At 45.9% G+C, this 15,636-nt stretch overlaps 6 protein-coding genes across 6 annotated transcripts; 3 read left to right on the top strand and 3 right to left on the bottom strand. All coding sequences in view use genetic code 12, as the record gives it.

Annotated features, from left to right (window-relative positions):
• Positions 1 to 57: 57 nt before the first annotated feature.
• On the bottom strand, positions 58 to 1,764 carry LODBEIA_P48540 (uncharacterized protein; the record flags this gene model as incomplete). Its single annotated transcript, XM_066975121.1, has 1 exon — positions 58 to 1,764. One exon carries the CDS (start codon positions 1,762 to 1,764, stop codon positions 58 to 60), a length of 1,707 nt encoding a protein of 568 aa, XP_066831792.1.
• A 1,221-nt stretch (positions 1,765 to 2,985) lies between these two features.
• Positions 2,986 to 3,984, top strand: LODBEIA_P48530 (uncharacterized protein; the record flags this gene model as incomplete). The annotated part of the gene is made up of 1 exon (XM_066975120.1): positions 2,986 to 3,984. The coding sequence occupies one exon, from the start codon at positions 2,986 to 2,988 to the stop codon at positions 3,982 to 3,984; it is 999 nt and encodes a 332-aa protein (XP_066831791.1).
• Positions 3,985 to 7,608: 3,624 nt separating this feature from the next.
• LODBEIA_P48520 (uncharacterized protein) lies at positions 7,609 to 9,816 on the top strand (the record flags this gene model as incomplete). The annotated part of the gene is made up of 1 exon (XM_066975119.1): positions 7,609 to 9,816. The coding sequence occupies one exon, from the start codon at positions 7,609 to 7,611 to the stop codon at positions 9,814 to 9,816; it is 2,208 nt and encodes a 735-aa protein (XP_066831790.1).
• Positions 9,817 to 10,245: 429 nt separating this feature from the next.
• On the bottom strand, positions 10,246 to 11,883 carry LODBEIA_P48510 (uncharacterized protein; the record flags this gene model as incomplete). The annotated part of the gene is made up of 1 exon (XM_066975118.1): positions 10,246 to 11,883. One exon carries the CDS (start codon positions 11,881 to 11,883, stop codon positions 10,246 to 10,248), a length of 1,638 nt encoding a protein of 545 aa, XP_066831789.1.
• A 224-nt stretch (positions 11,884 to 12,107) lies between these two features.
• LODBEIA_P48500 (uncharacterized protein) lies at positions 12,108 to 14,546 on the bottom strand (the record flags this gene model as incomplete). The annotated part of the gene is made up of 1 exon (XM_066975117.1): positions 12,108 to 14,546. One exon carries the CDS (start codon positions 14,544 to 14,546, stop codon positions 12,108 to 12,110), a length of 2,439 nt encoding a protein of 812 aa, XP_066831788.1.
• Positions 14,547 to 14,754: 208 nt separating this feature from the next.
• On the top strand, positions 14,755 to 15,528 carry LODBEIA_P48490 (uncharacterized protein; the record flags this gene model as incomplete). The annotated part of the gene is made up of 2 exons (XM_066975115.1): positions 14,755 to 14,765; positions 14,838 to 15,528. The coding sequence occupies 2 exons, from the start codon at positions 14,755 to 14,757 to the stop codon at positions 15,526 to 15,528; spliced, it is 702 nt and encodes a 233-aa protein (XP_066831787.1).
• Between the last annotated feature and the right edge of the window lie 108 nt (positions 15,529 to 15,636).

The following is a 15,636-nucleotide window of genomic DNA, read 5'->3' as shown; positions in this document are numbered from 1 at the left end:
CACCGTGTTCGTTCGTTCGTTCGTTCGCTCGTTAAGTTTTGTTATGTTTTGGGTCATTCATTCGTTCTCTGAGTCATCTAGATCGTCCTGTTTGATATATTGTAGAACGTGGCGCAATTTCGCAGTAGCGTCGTCATTTAAATTTTGTAATCTTGCCAACACGTCTTCTTCATCGACTTCCATGGCATCGTCTTTGATATCGTCAGAGGCTGCTATTTCCGTTTCCACTTCGTCGTCCTCGTTGTTTTCTTCGTCTATTTCTTCTTCTTCCACGTCAGCACCATCAGCTTCGCCTTCAACTTCATTATCGGGGTCTTCCTTTACTCCATAAGCTTCCTCCTTAACCGAGTCAACCATTGCGTATACCTTGCCCTGGTCGATCGGCTCCTCCTTGACCAATTGGTTTAATTTATACCTCACGATTTTCCTCACAAGGTTCATCGTTCGAGCATTGACCCAGCCATCTTGAAGATCCCAAGTTCGCCGCAAAAAGTCCTTTCCCATTTCCTTCATGTCATTCTCATAGATGGAAGTAATCACGGGGTCCAAAATGTCGCCAAGTTGATACGTCGACGTCGTGGGTAGATTGACGCCATCAAAAAATAGATTTTGGGCAATTTCAACTTGTTCCAGTGCCTTCTCCAACGATCGCGGTGTGATTCTCTTTATATTCCCCTTTGCGCTCACCTCGGATGAATCGGTGACTCCCGGAACGCGGAAATACTCGCTTTGGTATATCCAATACTTTGAATCACTCCGCGGGTCAACCCCCAATTTAAGATTGCAAAATCGCCAGGGCCCGCTGCGGAAAATATACGTCACGTAGGGCAAGGCCAATTTCAAGTATTTTTTCAAATCCTCGGGCGCCAAGTCGTAAAGATGTTTTCGTATCCATACGGGCTTCATTTCAAACATTCGTTCCGTCCATTCGATGCATTGGATTAGGAGGAAACTGGGGTCGTGCGGATGCATCTTCAGTTTGGAGATGGCTTCTCTGTTTTTCAACAAGTTGAAAGCTGGCTGCATGGGTGTCTCGCTAGAGTGGTCAATGATCTTTGTGTGGAGCTTTATGGACACATTTGTCGAGACCATCTTGACCTGGCCGCTTTTCTCGTCTTTGACGGAGGTGGTGATTCTGTTTTTCTTGTAGTTGTAATCAAAGGGGAATCGGATCGGGGATAAGATCGGCGGCGGGATCAAGCCGTGGTCGTTGTTCTGGAAGTAGGTCTCGTTCCACTCGAGCAATCCCTGGAAATCATGATGCGAGCCAATGTATCTTTTCAAGCGAGTATAGTTTTTGCAATTGAGGATATGTTGGTTAAACTGCTGGACCATCTCATTGTTTTTCGTGTTCACTTGGAAATCGCTCATGGCACGGAACCGATACGTCTTGTCGACAATGGCAACGGGTTTGATCTTGGTCTTAGGCGTAGTGGGGTCGTCGTCATTGAGCTTGATCAAATCGCGCACCAGTACTCCCTGCGCCGCGTGGTCGCCACGCGCCGCGAGCTTGCTTTTCGGGATGGAGACCCTGAGCAAGATGCGTTCGTTCGACGAGGTCAGCGCCATCACCGGGTGGTGGAACGGATCCTTGCGCAAGCGCAACTCCAACGGCTCGCCGTGGTTGATGGCGTCGGCGATTTTCTTCTTGCCTCCAATTGCTGCTATTGCTCGATCCACGTGCTTCACTGCGAGCGGTAGTTCTACTGCCGTGACGTGCGGTATATCCATGGGATACAGCTGAGCTAGCGTCTGGTCCAGCATGGCAATGTGGGCTTTCCTGTGCTTCCCTGTGCTTTCCGCTATTTCCTTGCAAAAAATGAAAAAGAAAAAAAAAAAAAAAAAAAGAAAAATGTCCTGGGGATGTCTGGTTGGGGTTCAAATGGTGAAGCTCGCGTGGTATTACGATGTTTTGATTCTCGGTATTTCTACTTTCGATGGAGAGCTAGAGCGATAGCGCGAGAGAGCGAGGACGTGAGGGCGCGAATACGCCATGGTTGACGAGAATTTTCGACGAGGTTCATTCCTCAAGTGTCCATATATCAATGTAGCCAAAGACATGCCTTTGGGAAGCTTGAGCAAAGAGGTTCAAAAAGTTGTTGATTTGAGTTGTGACTTTCTGCTCTAGTTGTTCAAGTTGATAAAAAAAAGTCACGTGACAACGGTTAGCCTGTCACGTGACACTCACAACTGTTAGCTCTTCACGTGACACTGTGACAGCGGTTAGTTTATCACGTGACACTCACAACCAACTCACCACGTGACAGTCACTTGTCTGTCACGTGACATGTCCATTCAAAATATGCCTCACCAACTCGACTGAAAGAGCAAAAAACATAAAACAAAAGACAAAAAGGTGTGACTCTCTTGTGTATATAAACAAAGCCGCCTTCTCGTTACTGAAAACTGGCCCAGTCGAAAGTGGCGTAGATACTCCTCACACACACCGAACTTGCAATGTTACCCGGCTTGTTTCTTCAGCCTGTTCTTGATCCGAGGGTAAAAAAAAGTTAAGACGACGCAGAGAGAAAGAGAGAGAAAAAAAAAAGTCTGTCGGCTCGCTGGCTCCGAAGTGATTTGATCGGTTCACGGCTCGGAATAGACCCCGTTCTTCTACGACTTGGTGGTGGTCATGCCGGTGGGTCGTTTGGAAAAGACAAACAACGTTGGAGTAAGAGGTTGGCTTAGAGACCACATACCCGTTCAAATGCACTGGAAACTGGACAACCTCGGAGGAAGTAGCTTTCTTTAAACCCCCCCCCCCCAGATTTGAAATCTGGAGTACTCTCCTCTGATTGGTCAATTTGCCCTCCACACTCTAATTTTTGGGGAGAGGGTCGGCGTCAATTTTTTTTTTTTTTTAATTCTTCACCCTCAGTTTCATGGAGTTATTTATTTCACGCAAATTCCCTCCTTCTGTCTTGTTGTCTTCTTTGAGCCGAGTTCACCCAATTGAGTCCTCTTTTCTTTCACAGAGTTACCACAATGTTCTCGAAAGTTGCTACTAGAACGTTTTCCTCATCAGCCTCAACTGCTTACAAAGTTGCAGTCTTGGGTGCTGGAGGTGGAATTGGTCAGCCATTGTCCTTGTTGTTGAAGTTGAACCATAAGGTCACCGACTTGGCGCTTTACGATATCAAGGGCGCACCCGGTGTTGCTGCTGATGTTTCGCATATTCCCACCGACTCCAGCGTTAAAGGCTACAATCCAGACCAATTGAAAGAGGCTTTGACTGGCGCCGATGTCATTGTCATCCCTGCTGGTGTTCCAAGAAAGCCAGGTATGACCAGAGACGACTTGTTCAACACCAATGCCTCGATTGTCAGAGACTTGGCCAAGGCCGCTGCCGACTATGCCCCCAACGCCGCAGTGGCCATCATTGCCAACCCCGTCAACTCGACCGTCCCCATTGTTGCTGAGGTGTTCAAGTCCAAGGGAGTCTACGACCCCAAGAAGTTGTTTGGTGTCACCACTTTGGACGTCTTGAGAGCTGCTAGATTTGTCTCCGAGGTTGCCCACACCAACCCCGTTAACGAGCACGTGCCAGTTGTCGGTGGCCACTCTGGTATCACCATTATCCCATTGTTGTCGCAGACCACGCACAAGGACTTGGCTGCTGACGTTAGAGACCCATTGGTGCACAGAATCCAATTTGGCGGTGACGAAGTTGTCAAGGCTAAAGACGGTGCTGGATCAGCTACTTTGTCGATGGCTCAAGCCGGTGCCAGATTCACTGGTGCCTTGTTGAATGGTTTGGCGGGCGAGAAGGATGTTATCGAGTGCACTTTTGTCGACTCTCCGTTATTCAAAGACGAAGGTGTTGACTTTTTCAGTTCCAAGGTCACTTTGGGACCAGAGGGTGTCAAGCAAGTCCACGGCTTGGGTAACATTTCCGATTACGAAGAAGGTTTGGTTAAGGAAGCTAAGGATACCTTGATTAAGAACATTCAAAAGGGAGTTGAATTTGTTAAGCAAAACCCATAATCTCACTTGGAGTAGGTAACTTGTTCATAGCTTAGATAGGTGTGAAGACAGAAGAATGTGAATCGAAAGTAGTCTTTTTTATGAGTCGACTCTGGAGTCAACCTTGAAGGGGTGGGAGTTGCAATCGATATCCCCCACGAGCCGCGGGCATGTATTAGTGTGGGGGAGGGCGCACGTGATAATACACGTGATAATGCACGTGACACGAATTTCTAACAAGTTGCTCGTGACAGCAGCAATGTGTGTTCCTGCTAAGAGGGACTTTCACCAGTATAACCCCCGCCCTCACAATCCGGAGACGACGTGTGTTTTCCCTGTAGATAGACGTGATGTAACTGGACGAAAGCTATAGTTTAGAGAGTCAATTGCTAGACGACGTTTACCTTGACTCACCTTGTGACGATTGGATACACTTGGTGGTGTGCATCAGCCATGGCATCACATGGGGGTACTCTTTAAATATGGGAATTTTGAACCTAGCTTATACGCGTGAGCGCGTATAGAATCGCCAAAACTTTTTAAAGTATAGAGCATCACGCCAGAAGTCCCGGCATTTTGACAAAACAACAATAAGTGTGGAAGATGCGGGAAGCAAACACGCGAGTTTTATGCGCTGATCGATATTACTGATGGAAACTTTGGTGATTCATCTCATGATTTCGAGGGGAGGGGAGGGGGGGGCTCAAAAATTCGGTAGATATTCCCTGAAAATTTAAAATGAGATGCCGCAAATCTCAAGACTTGACCTGGTCAAACGTAGCATTGATCTCTATTTTTTTTTCTAGGTTTATATGGGAGCGAGCTCTATTACTAAATACAGTTTGGCTTTTCTCCCGGGTTGTCGAAGCACTCTATCAAGATTTATTGTTCAGAGTCGGGGGTAAAGTGAAGACGTTTTTTGATTTTATTTTGCACCCACCAGCAAAGAAAACCCAAAAAATACCAACTTTTTGGCCGATATTTCAGTGTAAAAACGAAAAATTACTAGGCTTTGCTTCAAGAAATGACACTTTTGACGGGGAGTGTCTGGCAGATGCAAGGGGAAAACGAAGAGCAATCTTGGAATCATGGATTCTTGAGTCCTTGAAAGCTCAAAGCTTGAACCGCAATGACCGCGCAACCTAGGCCGGATTTAAATGATGCTGATACTGGAGGCGGGATCAAATAAGTCACAGTCGAAGGCTTCTCGCTTGTTCCATGCAAAATGCAAAACGACGATTTCTAGATTTTAACCAGCTGTGCTGATTTTTGATTTGATTAGTACCCGCGCATGTTGCCTTGAGCCCACACTGAACCCTTCTTAACCCTTCTTTTTTTAGAAGCTTCTTTTGGTGGCGGCGGTGCCTCCCCCTCCCTCTCAACCACGAGATTGTTGAGAACTGCTGTGGTGGACAGGGGTTCAAGATGTTTCAGGTCGTGGGGCCTGTCTAGTGGCTGGTGACTCGAAATGCGCTTTTCACTTGGGTGGAAATATGCCCGTGAGGGATGATGTTTAGAAACTGAGCTACTTCTTCACTCTTGTTTCTCACTCTGCTTTGCCGTGCTGGGTCCTTGGAAAATGTCAGATATCGAGCACAAGGGATTTCCCGCCCGAGACATTTTTTTTTTATTTTATTTTTGGGTGGGTTGGTTGCATGTGCTGATTTGCGCTTTTTGCCAATTTTGCAATTTCTGTTTTAATAGAGAATGAAGCGGTGCCTCTAGGCCACAGGTTTGATCTAGTATGGTCCTGGCCAATCTGCAGTTTCTGTTGTAGCTTCAGTAGATTGCTATTAGATGCAGCCTTCGAGACACCGATACTCATGAGAAAACAATGCCACCACAGAGAACTTCCGGAGTTGCGTTTATCCTAAAAAAGCTCAAGAAAATAACAGGCTATGTCCACTCCAACAACAAGCCAATTTCCACGTCGACTGGCTAGAGCAAGAGCAACCAGAGCTCGAGAGTGATATTTGCCGAAAACACCACCACCACCACCACCTCAATCAAGGCGAAAGTCAACAGCGTGGGGGGGGGGGGGTTAAGTCCGGGTGGCCTAAACATCTGAAAGGAGATAGCCGAGTCTTTCTATCTATCCCCCCTACCTCACCCACTGCAAGTCACGAGAAAAAAAATTGCTGAATGGAGCAAATTGATTAAAAAGAAAAAAAAAATTGTCGCGACACGAAAATGCGACGCGTCTTTTTATTTTCCGTGTCGACGCAATGACGTCAATTTTTTTATGACACTGCCCCCGAGGTATAACACATAGTGCCCCGTCTAGTCTATAGACGGACAAACAGCTGGTGAAGAGGATAGGGCGCTGCAGCAGCTAATGGACGGAAGGCAAACAAATATATGAAAGCAAATTTTTTCTATTGCTATCGCCCGGGGGGGTTCAGAACAAGAAGCACATGATGAATCCGAGCACGAAACTGTCGATCTTTTTTATTTTTGGAATTTCTGTAATTTTTAATTTCCACTGGTGGGTCTTTTTTTGCTGTCTGCAGTGTGAAACATCACCGATTTCCACAACAATAAGAGGCCCTTTGCTCATCTCTCTTTTTCTCTTTCCCTCCCTCCGTTTCCCCCCTCTCGCTCACTGTCTCTGCACTAGGAGTCCCAGAAGTGCCAGTGGAATCGGGCCAACTCCCAAGCTCGCCCGTGTTATAACGAGCACCTTGCTGTCATGGACAGCCCCGAGAAAAGTGGATCTCGTAAATCGTGTCCCCGCGCTACCAAATGCGCAATATCCCAAGAAGGCTAGACAGCGAAAGTCGCGTCTTGCCCGCGAGACACCCACACGGACAGTGGGTAAGCAAACACGCTTGAAGAACGACGGTCAATATATTCACTTGCATCCGGCGAGTTCTGAAGGCGACCTCCCCCATCGCTAGAACAGCTCTATACCCACGTCTCTCTCTTTGGCTCAGCATCCAACTTACAAGCTGGGCAATTTTGGTTGCAAGAATTTCTCCTCCCCGTCTCTCTTTTTTTTTTTTTTTTCTCCCTTATTGTTGTAGTGGTATATAATAGCAGTAGCAGTAGTTGAACAACCACTCACTGCTAACTATGATTTTTTTTTTTTTTACAACCAAATTCAATCGATCCAACCCACCAACCAACCCTTCTTTCTTCTGCTTTCAACCAGACTCGGGAACCCCATATATCCTGGCTTCTTCTTTCTAGCTACCCTCCTCCCAGCCGTCAGTTTTGAAAAAGGGAATTTTTTTTTTTGCTTTGCTTCATTTCCGTTACTCACCCAATCAATCAGTTTCACTGTCAATCTTATTACAGATTTAAAACCACCAACCAACCACCCACCACCAACCACCAATATATTTCCAAAAAAGATCCAACAACAGCTACACACTCGCTTTTTTTTTTTTTTTTTTTTCCTTTCCTTGTTTCTTTGATTTGCTTTGATTTTTTACCAATTGCTGTTAGATTCAAAAGTTTATCTCCGCAGGGACTGCTGGCTGGATTGAACAAGTTTTCTATTTTTGACTCGACTTTTTTTTTTTTTTATATCTTGAGATTCTCTTTCATGGTCATTTATATCACTAGAGACACTGTTTCCGTTTTGAATTGAATTGAATTGAAAAAGAAAAGTATTCCAATCTGTTGGCAAGTCATTGAGATACCATGGATAAGTTTTTGCTCAGTTCTCCAACTCAATTGGCTCAACCTTACAATTACGATGAAAGTTCCATATTGAACAGCAATAGCATTGGCAGGAACCCACCATTTGACATGTTTGACAACAGCAATAGCGCTGCCTCGACAAGCGCCAACCCGTTAGTAGTACCGCACCAGCATTCTTATCAACAACAACATCAACAACAACAACAACCACCACCACAACAGCAACTGAGATCAAACACGCCCAACTCCCACAGTCACAACCATTTTCAACAATTTCCGCAGCAGAATGAACAATCACAGCCGCTTCTTGCCCAGTTTCACACGACTGCTGCTTCTGGCACCAATAAACACTCGACATATAACAGTTTAAATGAAACAACAATATACGAAAATGAAGTGGTGCCGGTTTCAACCAACTTACCCGATAACAAATTCTATATAACAGATGAAAACGGGTTGGGAATCAACGTTATTGACTCGGACAAGGTGGATTTCGCAAATCATTCAAGAAACACGTCAATCGATGATAATTTACCGACTTTTAATATGCCAAACAATTATCAAATTCACCACCATCAACACCAAGACTCAGTAATCTCAGTCAACCAAGATCCACCCACCTCTAATTCCAACTCCCATATACCTCACTCAGTGTCATTAAATACTCTATACTCATTTGAATCAGGACATTCTTTTGACTCTCCAATGCATCAGCATCAGCAACAACAGCCACCACCACCACCACCACCACCACCTCAGCAACAGCAGCAACTGCAAAACGGTCACAACTACCAGTCTCAACTGCAGCAGTTTGCCTCAACTCCAAGAAGAATCGGAAGAAATTCAGCATCCTTGTCCCTATACAATACACCATTAAAAACTGACTCGTTTTCACCAATAAATTTAGCGACAACCTCGTCGGCATTTGCCAATAAAATCACCAAAACACCAGCAAACAAATCATTAAAAGGCCACTCGCGATCTAGATCGAAAGTGTCGCTAGATGCAGCAGCAGCAGCGCTTGCCTCAAAGACAAATTCATCGTCGTCATACAACTCGACATTGAACCCCTTTTATACGCCATCACAGGCTACCACATCTTTTGACGATGACAGCAACTGCGGTGGCGGCTGTGTTAGTGGTGCTGGCCGCTTTGGCGATGTAACTGCAACTCCCCTTAAATCCCCCAACTCAAACCAAATCAAACATTCGCAATCAACTTTCTTCAGCCCTTTTGGCAACGACGCGTTGGATTCGTTAAACGACGACGACGAAGATGATGCTGTGAAGCAATTGAAAAAGGCCAAATCTTTTTCAAGCTTGAAACGAAAACAAAGAAGAGAGAGCCAAATACGTCCCTTGGGGTTGAACAACAGCCTCAATGAAAATACCCTTTCGTCAAGTGCCATAATATCCACCAAAAGCGAGCGACAATTGGCGCTTCCGCGATCACATAAAATCGACTTGTTACTGCCCGATTTCGATAGGACTCCAGACGATTACCCAGCGTTGGACAAGAAAATTACTTCAAACTTGAATCTATCTGTTTCACCTTATAATCCGCACCGAAAGAATATCGTCAATATCGAGTTCCCAAGCGCGTCGATGAACTTGAACGCGTCCATAAATTTGGCCCGTTCAGAAGACGAGGACTATTCATCAACCATGGTGTCGCCGCCAACGACAAACACCGCGACACCGAATCTATTACCTCCAATGGCAACTTTTTCGAATGATTTACTTAAAAACGCGGCAAAGAAAAGCACATTGAATGAACAGCACGGGGAATCGGACAAGGCGGAAAAGAGCTTGGCGTATTCATCTTGCTCTTCGAGAACTGGTGGTAAAACGCTGAAGTCGCCTTTTTCCTCTTCCAGCTCCAGCAACAATAGCATAAACAGCCTCAAGGAAGAAATTGACGAAGATGGAACAGTGACAATACCAATCCCTTCGGATCTACTCGTGACTAGACCCACAGTGCGAAACAATCGATCGGATAAGAACGACAAGGTGGACCCTAAAAAGAAACACAAGTGCCCCATTTGCGACTCGAGATTCCAAAGACCGGAGCATGTCAAAAGACACCTCAAGTCGCATTCATCGGAAAAGCCCTACCATTGCGAGGAGCCAGACTGCGGCAAGCAATTTAACCGTAAGGATAATTTGAAAGCCCACTTAAAAAAGATTCACGGGATCATGCAGCTGTAGCTCCACAAATTTTGACGCACATGAACTGAGCTCCCCCAAATTAATTTTCACACATTCAGAAACAAAGACCCAAAGACACATACATATATATTCATATATTCATATTCGTTTTTCTTTTTTTTTTTTCCGTCATCTACTCTAAACATCATATAATTGTTTCTTGTTTCTGCTCTCCAATGAAGAGCTTCTTGGTCTGGCGCTGAAAATATAAAGTGAGAGGAATTGCGAACCGCACCCGAGAACGCGTCGTGCGATGTGTTTCCAGTTTGGTGCATTTTGCGCGGCGCATTTTGCACAGAAGCATCACGTGCTAGTCACGTGCGCAGTTTGTCTAAACAACTTCAACTCGGTTGTATTGGGAGAAAGATACAGACAAGAGCTTCTAGTAAATTATCTATTCTATGACTAGCGCATTGCTTTCTACTAACTTTAGTTTTGTAGGATTTTGTCACATAGCCTCTTAAGCGAAGCAAAATCAATGGATCCATCAAGGAGCTTAATTGTAGAGCCCGCCACGAACTTTAAATTATTGTCGAAAATTTTGGTCTTCCATGATTCATCTTCTCTTGCGCATGGAAGTTGAGTATAGAGCTGGTCGAGCAATTTCGCAAGTGGGCCAAGATAGACTGTATCGAGATCTCGAATTGATATTTTTTTCTCGCTGAGTTGAGTATTGAGTATGGCGACGGTTTTCAATTGTTCTAATATGTCCTGGCGGTTCACCAGACTAACTGTGAACTTGACGAGTTTTGTCACTGCGGACTCACTGAGATTGTCATTAAGATTTTTTGCATGCTGTTGTAGTAGCAGATACTTTGCATATGTCAATTGGGCATTACTATTGTCGTTAAAATCGGAAACTAGTCGAGCTAATGGTGCAGGAAGTACGTGGGTTCCTGTTGAGAATTTAATCAACTTGTTTATAAACTTAAAGTAGACCACGCTGATTTCCTTGTAGTAATTGGCATTGTCAATCATCAATTTCGTCAATGTGGTTAGTTCCTCTCGGTAGTGGTCAATAATCGAGCTCGCGATTGACTGGTCCAACAAGTTGTTCCACATGTGGATGGCTTGCAATTGGACAATGTCGGTGATTTTGAACTCGGAAAAGAACGTAAAAAGCAAGTTCTTGATTCCAAAGCTGTCGTTGATCAACTGGATCGTTTTGATCCGAGTTTCATCGCTCAGGATAGTGTTACCGACGCAGATGCAGCATGCTGCAAAAGCATACAGGTTTTTTCGCGTCGCCAGCCCCAGCAGCACGAGCAGCAGTTGTGGTGATACCAAAAACTCCTCCTCTTTGGCAAGATCTTGTATGTCACCCGGGAAAACATCAGTGCTCGCCACCATGAGTTTCCGCAACAATTTCGTATCCTTTTCCAGCTCCAAAAGCAGGAGCACGCTTTTGAAAGCGCGCAGACTCGGCGAAACAAACTCCAAGATCTCAATAGCAGTCTCTTTATCCAGATCGCTTACGTTTGCATATATCTCGTGAAAACGATTGGCATAATGTTCAAGAAACTTCTTGTCTGCCAGATCAAAGTGGTGCTTGTTTGCCGTGATGAATTCACGCGCCACCTCGGGATCGCCACTAGATGCAAACTCGGTGTAAACTACAGCATTCATAGATTGCAGATGCAAGTACCGTACATAATGCGCCACGTCTCCCTCCACGTACAAAAACTGCGATATTAACGTGAAGACCAACTCAAGGCTTGCTGCTTCATTCAAGGTGTATATCTCGTGGATGCAATTCCAAAAAGCGGCAGTGAGGTCCGCGTCCTTGGTGAAAAAATCGCAATTGTCGGCATTGGACGCCACGAGGTTGATCGCGACCTTAATCGCCTCGATCGCAATCGAAAACAACCGTGAAGCGTCGGTACTGTTATATTGGTCAATGGCAGATTTGAAAACTTGTATGAAAATTTCCATCAAGAATGCTAAGTTTGACTTGAGCTCTTGTGAGGATCGAACTTGCTCGTCTCTGAGTAGTACTCTCAATTGAGTCAAGTTTGCCTCTGTGGCGCCATCAGTTCGCACTGAGTTGACCACTTGGTTAATCGACATGGCTCAGCTCGACGGTCTGGAAACAAGCACAGCTGTGTCTGTGCTTGGTTGGTGTGAAAACCCCTCAGATCAGGATTTCTGCTTTTCCATATTGTTTTCACACAGAATACGAGATCACGTGATCAACACCATCTCTGCGAAACTTCTACCAAAGAGTCAAGAGATCAAGAGATCACGAGCTACGGCCTACGCTGAGGCATTTCTATCACCTAGGTAAACTATTTCTAAAACATGTTCTTATGGAAGCTGTACAATCTCACCGAAGTGTCTCTGCTTGCAACACCCAAGTATAATTTGTCATTGATAAGTTTCGGGCTAAAACTCAACTTCTCAATCCTGTCCGCAGGTGTGCAATCACTTGATACAGAGTAGACCAGATGCAAGGAGCCCTGGGTCACTGAGATTGCAACTATGGCGATTGCCCCAGATTCCAACCCAACTGCTAGTATGTCATTTTCTCCCCCCAACTTGCCTTTGAATGACGACACCGACGTGATTGGTTCGTCCAACTTCAAGCTGTTTGCCAATTCAACAACAGACTCGTCGCGTATCCTCCACAACTTGAGCAGTTTGTCACGAGACACAGTCACAAAGCAGTTCTCCTCGCGTAACCACGCACAGTCCCAGATGATCCTGGTATGGGCCTTGGTATTCAACTTTACAAGCTTAAACTCTGCAGTGGCCGGGTTCGCCAATTGCCATAAGCTAAACTGCCGGTCTCTCGACACTGATAACAAATACCTCCCATCTGGCGAAAACGCGAGACTGGATATCGTGAGATTGTGGCCCGCCAACACTTGGGGACTCTGTTGAAAGTCGTCATTGACCTTGAATATTCTTATCACGGCATGTTTTTCACTGTTTGACCTGCAGGCTGTAGCGATTAATTCACCATTGGGCGATGTACAGCAACAGTTGATTTCGTACCCGTGGCCGTACAATTTTTCCACCTCCGTAGCCAAGCTATGCCTCTGCAAATATGATTCCGAAGGTGGCAGGTTGAACTGTTCCTCTGCTACTTCTGCTTCTGCTGCTTCGCCTTCTGCTGCTTCGTCTTCTCCATCTTCTTCTTCTTCATCGCCATCGTTTTTCTTCTCTTCGTAGATTTGTGTATCGGCCTTGTTGGAAAGACCGAGGACAGGTAGCGAGGCAAATGCTGGGAGTTGCGAGTTGGCCTTGTTGATCTCGATTCCCGACAATTTTTTAAGCGTCTCGTCAATCGATTTGGTGAGTTCAAACACACGCAAAATCTTCTCATCTCCTCCTGAAACGAACCTTGTCGACGAGATGTTATCCCAGCAAATCATGTCGTAACCGTGGATTTGTGGTCTGGCAAACTCGTGCCATGTCGTGACACCGTGCCTGTCGCGTGTCCAGGGCGCATATAATCGTGTTGTTTGGTCCAACGATGTTGCCATAAAGTATTCCCCACTTAGCGACCACCGCAAATCAGTTACGGCAGCCACTGCACCCGTGACACCTAGCGTCTCTTTGAAATATTTTTCATCTGCAGGACCGGATTTGTAGGCTCTCACAGCACCAGTCTTTCCGGTGGCAAGCACCCACTCCTCGCTGTTTTGGTGATCAATGAACCAAAGACAAGACCAGAATCCTCCCGATGCACCCGTGGCCGTGGATGCTCCTTTAATTGACATCTCACCAAGTCTACTCACGCAAACCCAGATTCCGGAGTCAACGTCCATTTCCCAGATCATTAATGCCGTGTCGGCAGTGGCAGTGAGCAACTGGAGCTGTTTCTCCCCACTGCCACCATCACCATTCCGACACGAAGGGTGCCATTGTAACCCACTTATCCAATCGTCGTGTCCAGTTATCAAAGCCTCAAAGCTGAAAGCAGCCTTGTCGCCGTCGCCATATTCAAATTTGAATTGTTTGTTTGCAAGTAGCGTCAATTTCGTCGGATCTTCGTCCGAGTTGTCAATCTTGTCATTCAACCGCAATCTCCATAGCCTCACGTATCTGTCCTGTGAGCCAGTGGCCAAGATGTAGTCCTCGGATTTCTCTTGCACGACAAATGCTAGACATTTGACCCAGTCTTCGTGGCCAGTCAACTCCTCGCTCTTTCGGAACTTATTGACGCTTCCGTACTGGACCTGGAAAGTGTAAATGTACACGTTATTTGTAGTTCCGCCAACCGCGAGTATGTAGTTACCCTTGTCGTCGATATCCTGCACAGCCAACGTTAGCGGGTAAAAATTGCTCTTTACTTGAAACTTGTAGCCCATCTCGAATTTCTGATTGTCGTTGCAGACCCAGATTATGATTTCGTGGTCGGCTCCACCAGTGACAAACACTGCGGGGTTCACCACTGCCACACACTGCACAGAGTGCGTGTGGCCCTCGAGCGATTGGTGGTGCTCGTAAACATCCTTCTTTTCCTTCCATACATGGACACCATGGTCTTCGCCCACGGACACGAGGTAAGGGCTCTCGGGCAAAAACTCGACTCCAGTGACTTCCTTTGTATGGTGCTTCAAAGTATAGTAGACGCCGTTGTGGTTCTTGTCTAGTGGTTTCCAAAGCGCTACTGTGTTTGCTGCCGCAAATGCCACAACGGAGTTCTTTGCGTTGTAGGCTGACCCACAGTTTTGCTTGTTTGCGCCAACGAATATGGCCTCCTGTGCTGTTTCCGAAGCAGTCATTCTGTTGGAATATTAGGAACTCAAAAGACCTGGCAGTTGAAACCTGGCAGTTGAAACCTGGCAGCTGAGAGATGGAGATGGTTCCAAAATTTCAAGCCTTTTTTTTTTCTCATTTGGCAAAAGTCATGATATCACGAAAACTCCCCCCAGGAATCAACATTCAGGAAACGAAAACCCACTGGATAGCAGCCAAGTGACGTTCCAGCCAATGGTTTCTGCGTATGTAGACTTCAAGGGAAAAGAGGGTGAAGTGAAGCGAACGAGAGAGTGACTAACATATACGTTGTAAAGCGTGATTTTAGTTCAGCATGCTACCCCGGAAACGATTATCCAGTTTCAAGATGAATTGTCCAACGAACTACCGACAAGACGAGGCAAGTGGAACTTCACGTTCAAAGTTTTCCGAAATAACCTGCTTTCGGTGCCCGAGGAGATGGCAGAAACCCACGACCAAAACTCGGCTGTTCAGTTTCTATTCACGTTATCGCCGTCCTACCTCCCTGGAAGCACCATCACCGTGATCAATTCCAGCTCCGCTAGTGTCTTTTGCAATCCGGTGCGAGAAGAAGTGCATGAGCTCGGAGGCAACACCGAGTTGTGCATACCTGACTCCCACCTTCATTTGGGAGCCACCACGGGCCTCAACGACAGCTTTGACATGTTTGTCCACCAGAAATTGCAAAGTCTTTGGACACAGAAGCAGATAATCAAGGGCGACGGCGGCCAGATCTACGAGCTCGAAAATGGCAATCTTTGGATCCGCACCTCCAACGTCTTTATGCATGGAAGCTTCAAAGGGTTGCTCGTTCAAATCGAAGTCAGCGACAAGAGACATAAAGACGGCGGCGAAGATGTGATCCAGTCCGTGATTGAAAAGTACAATATACCGCGCGGGAAAATGTCCTGTGACTTCTTGGACAAGAATCATAGTGATCGATATGGGAATCTATGCTTGCAGTATTCTCGTACCTTGGACTTTTAAATAAAAAATGAAGAAACAAGGAATAGAGTTTTTAGCAAGGCTGAAATGACAAAGAATTTTGTTTTCACCGAACAAGTGAGTATCCCACACACTCTCTTCTTACTCTGG

Source organism: Lodderomyces beijingensis, assembly GCF_963989305.1.
Source record: "Lodderomyces beijingensis strain CBS 14171 genome assembly, chromosome: 6".
Taxonomy (NCBI): domain Eukaryota; kingdom Fungi; phylum Ascomycota; class Pichiomycetes; order Serinales; family Debaryomycetaceae; genus Lodderomyces; species Lodderomyces beijingensis.
Note: the sequence above shows the minus strand (reverse complement) of the source record. Positions and strands in the feature narration are given on the sequence as shown.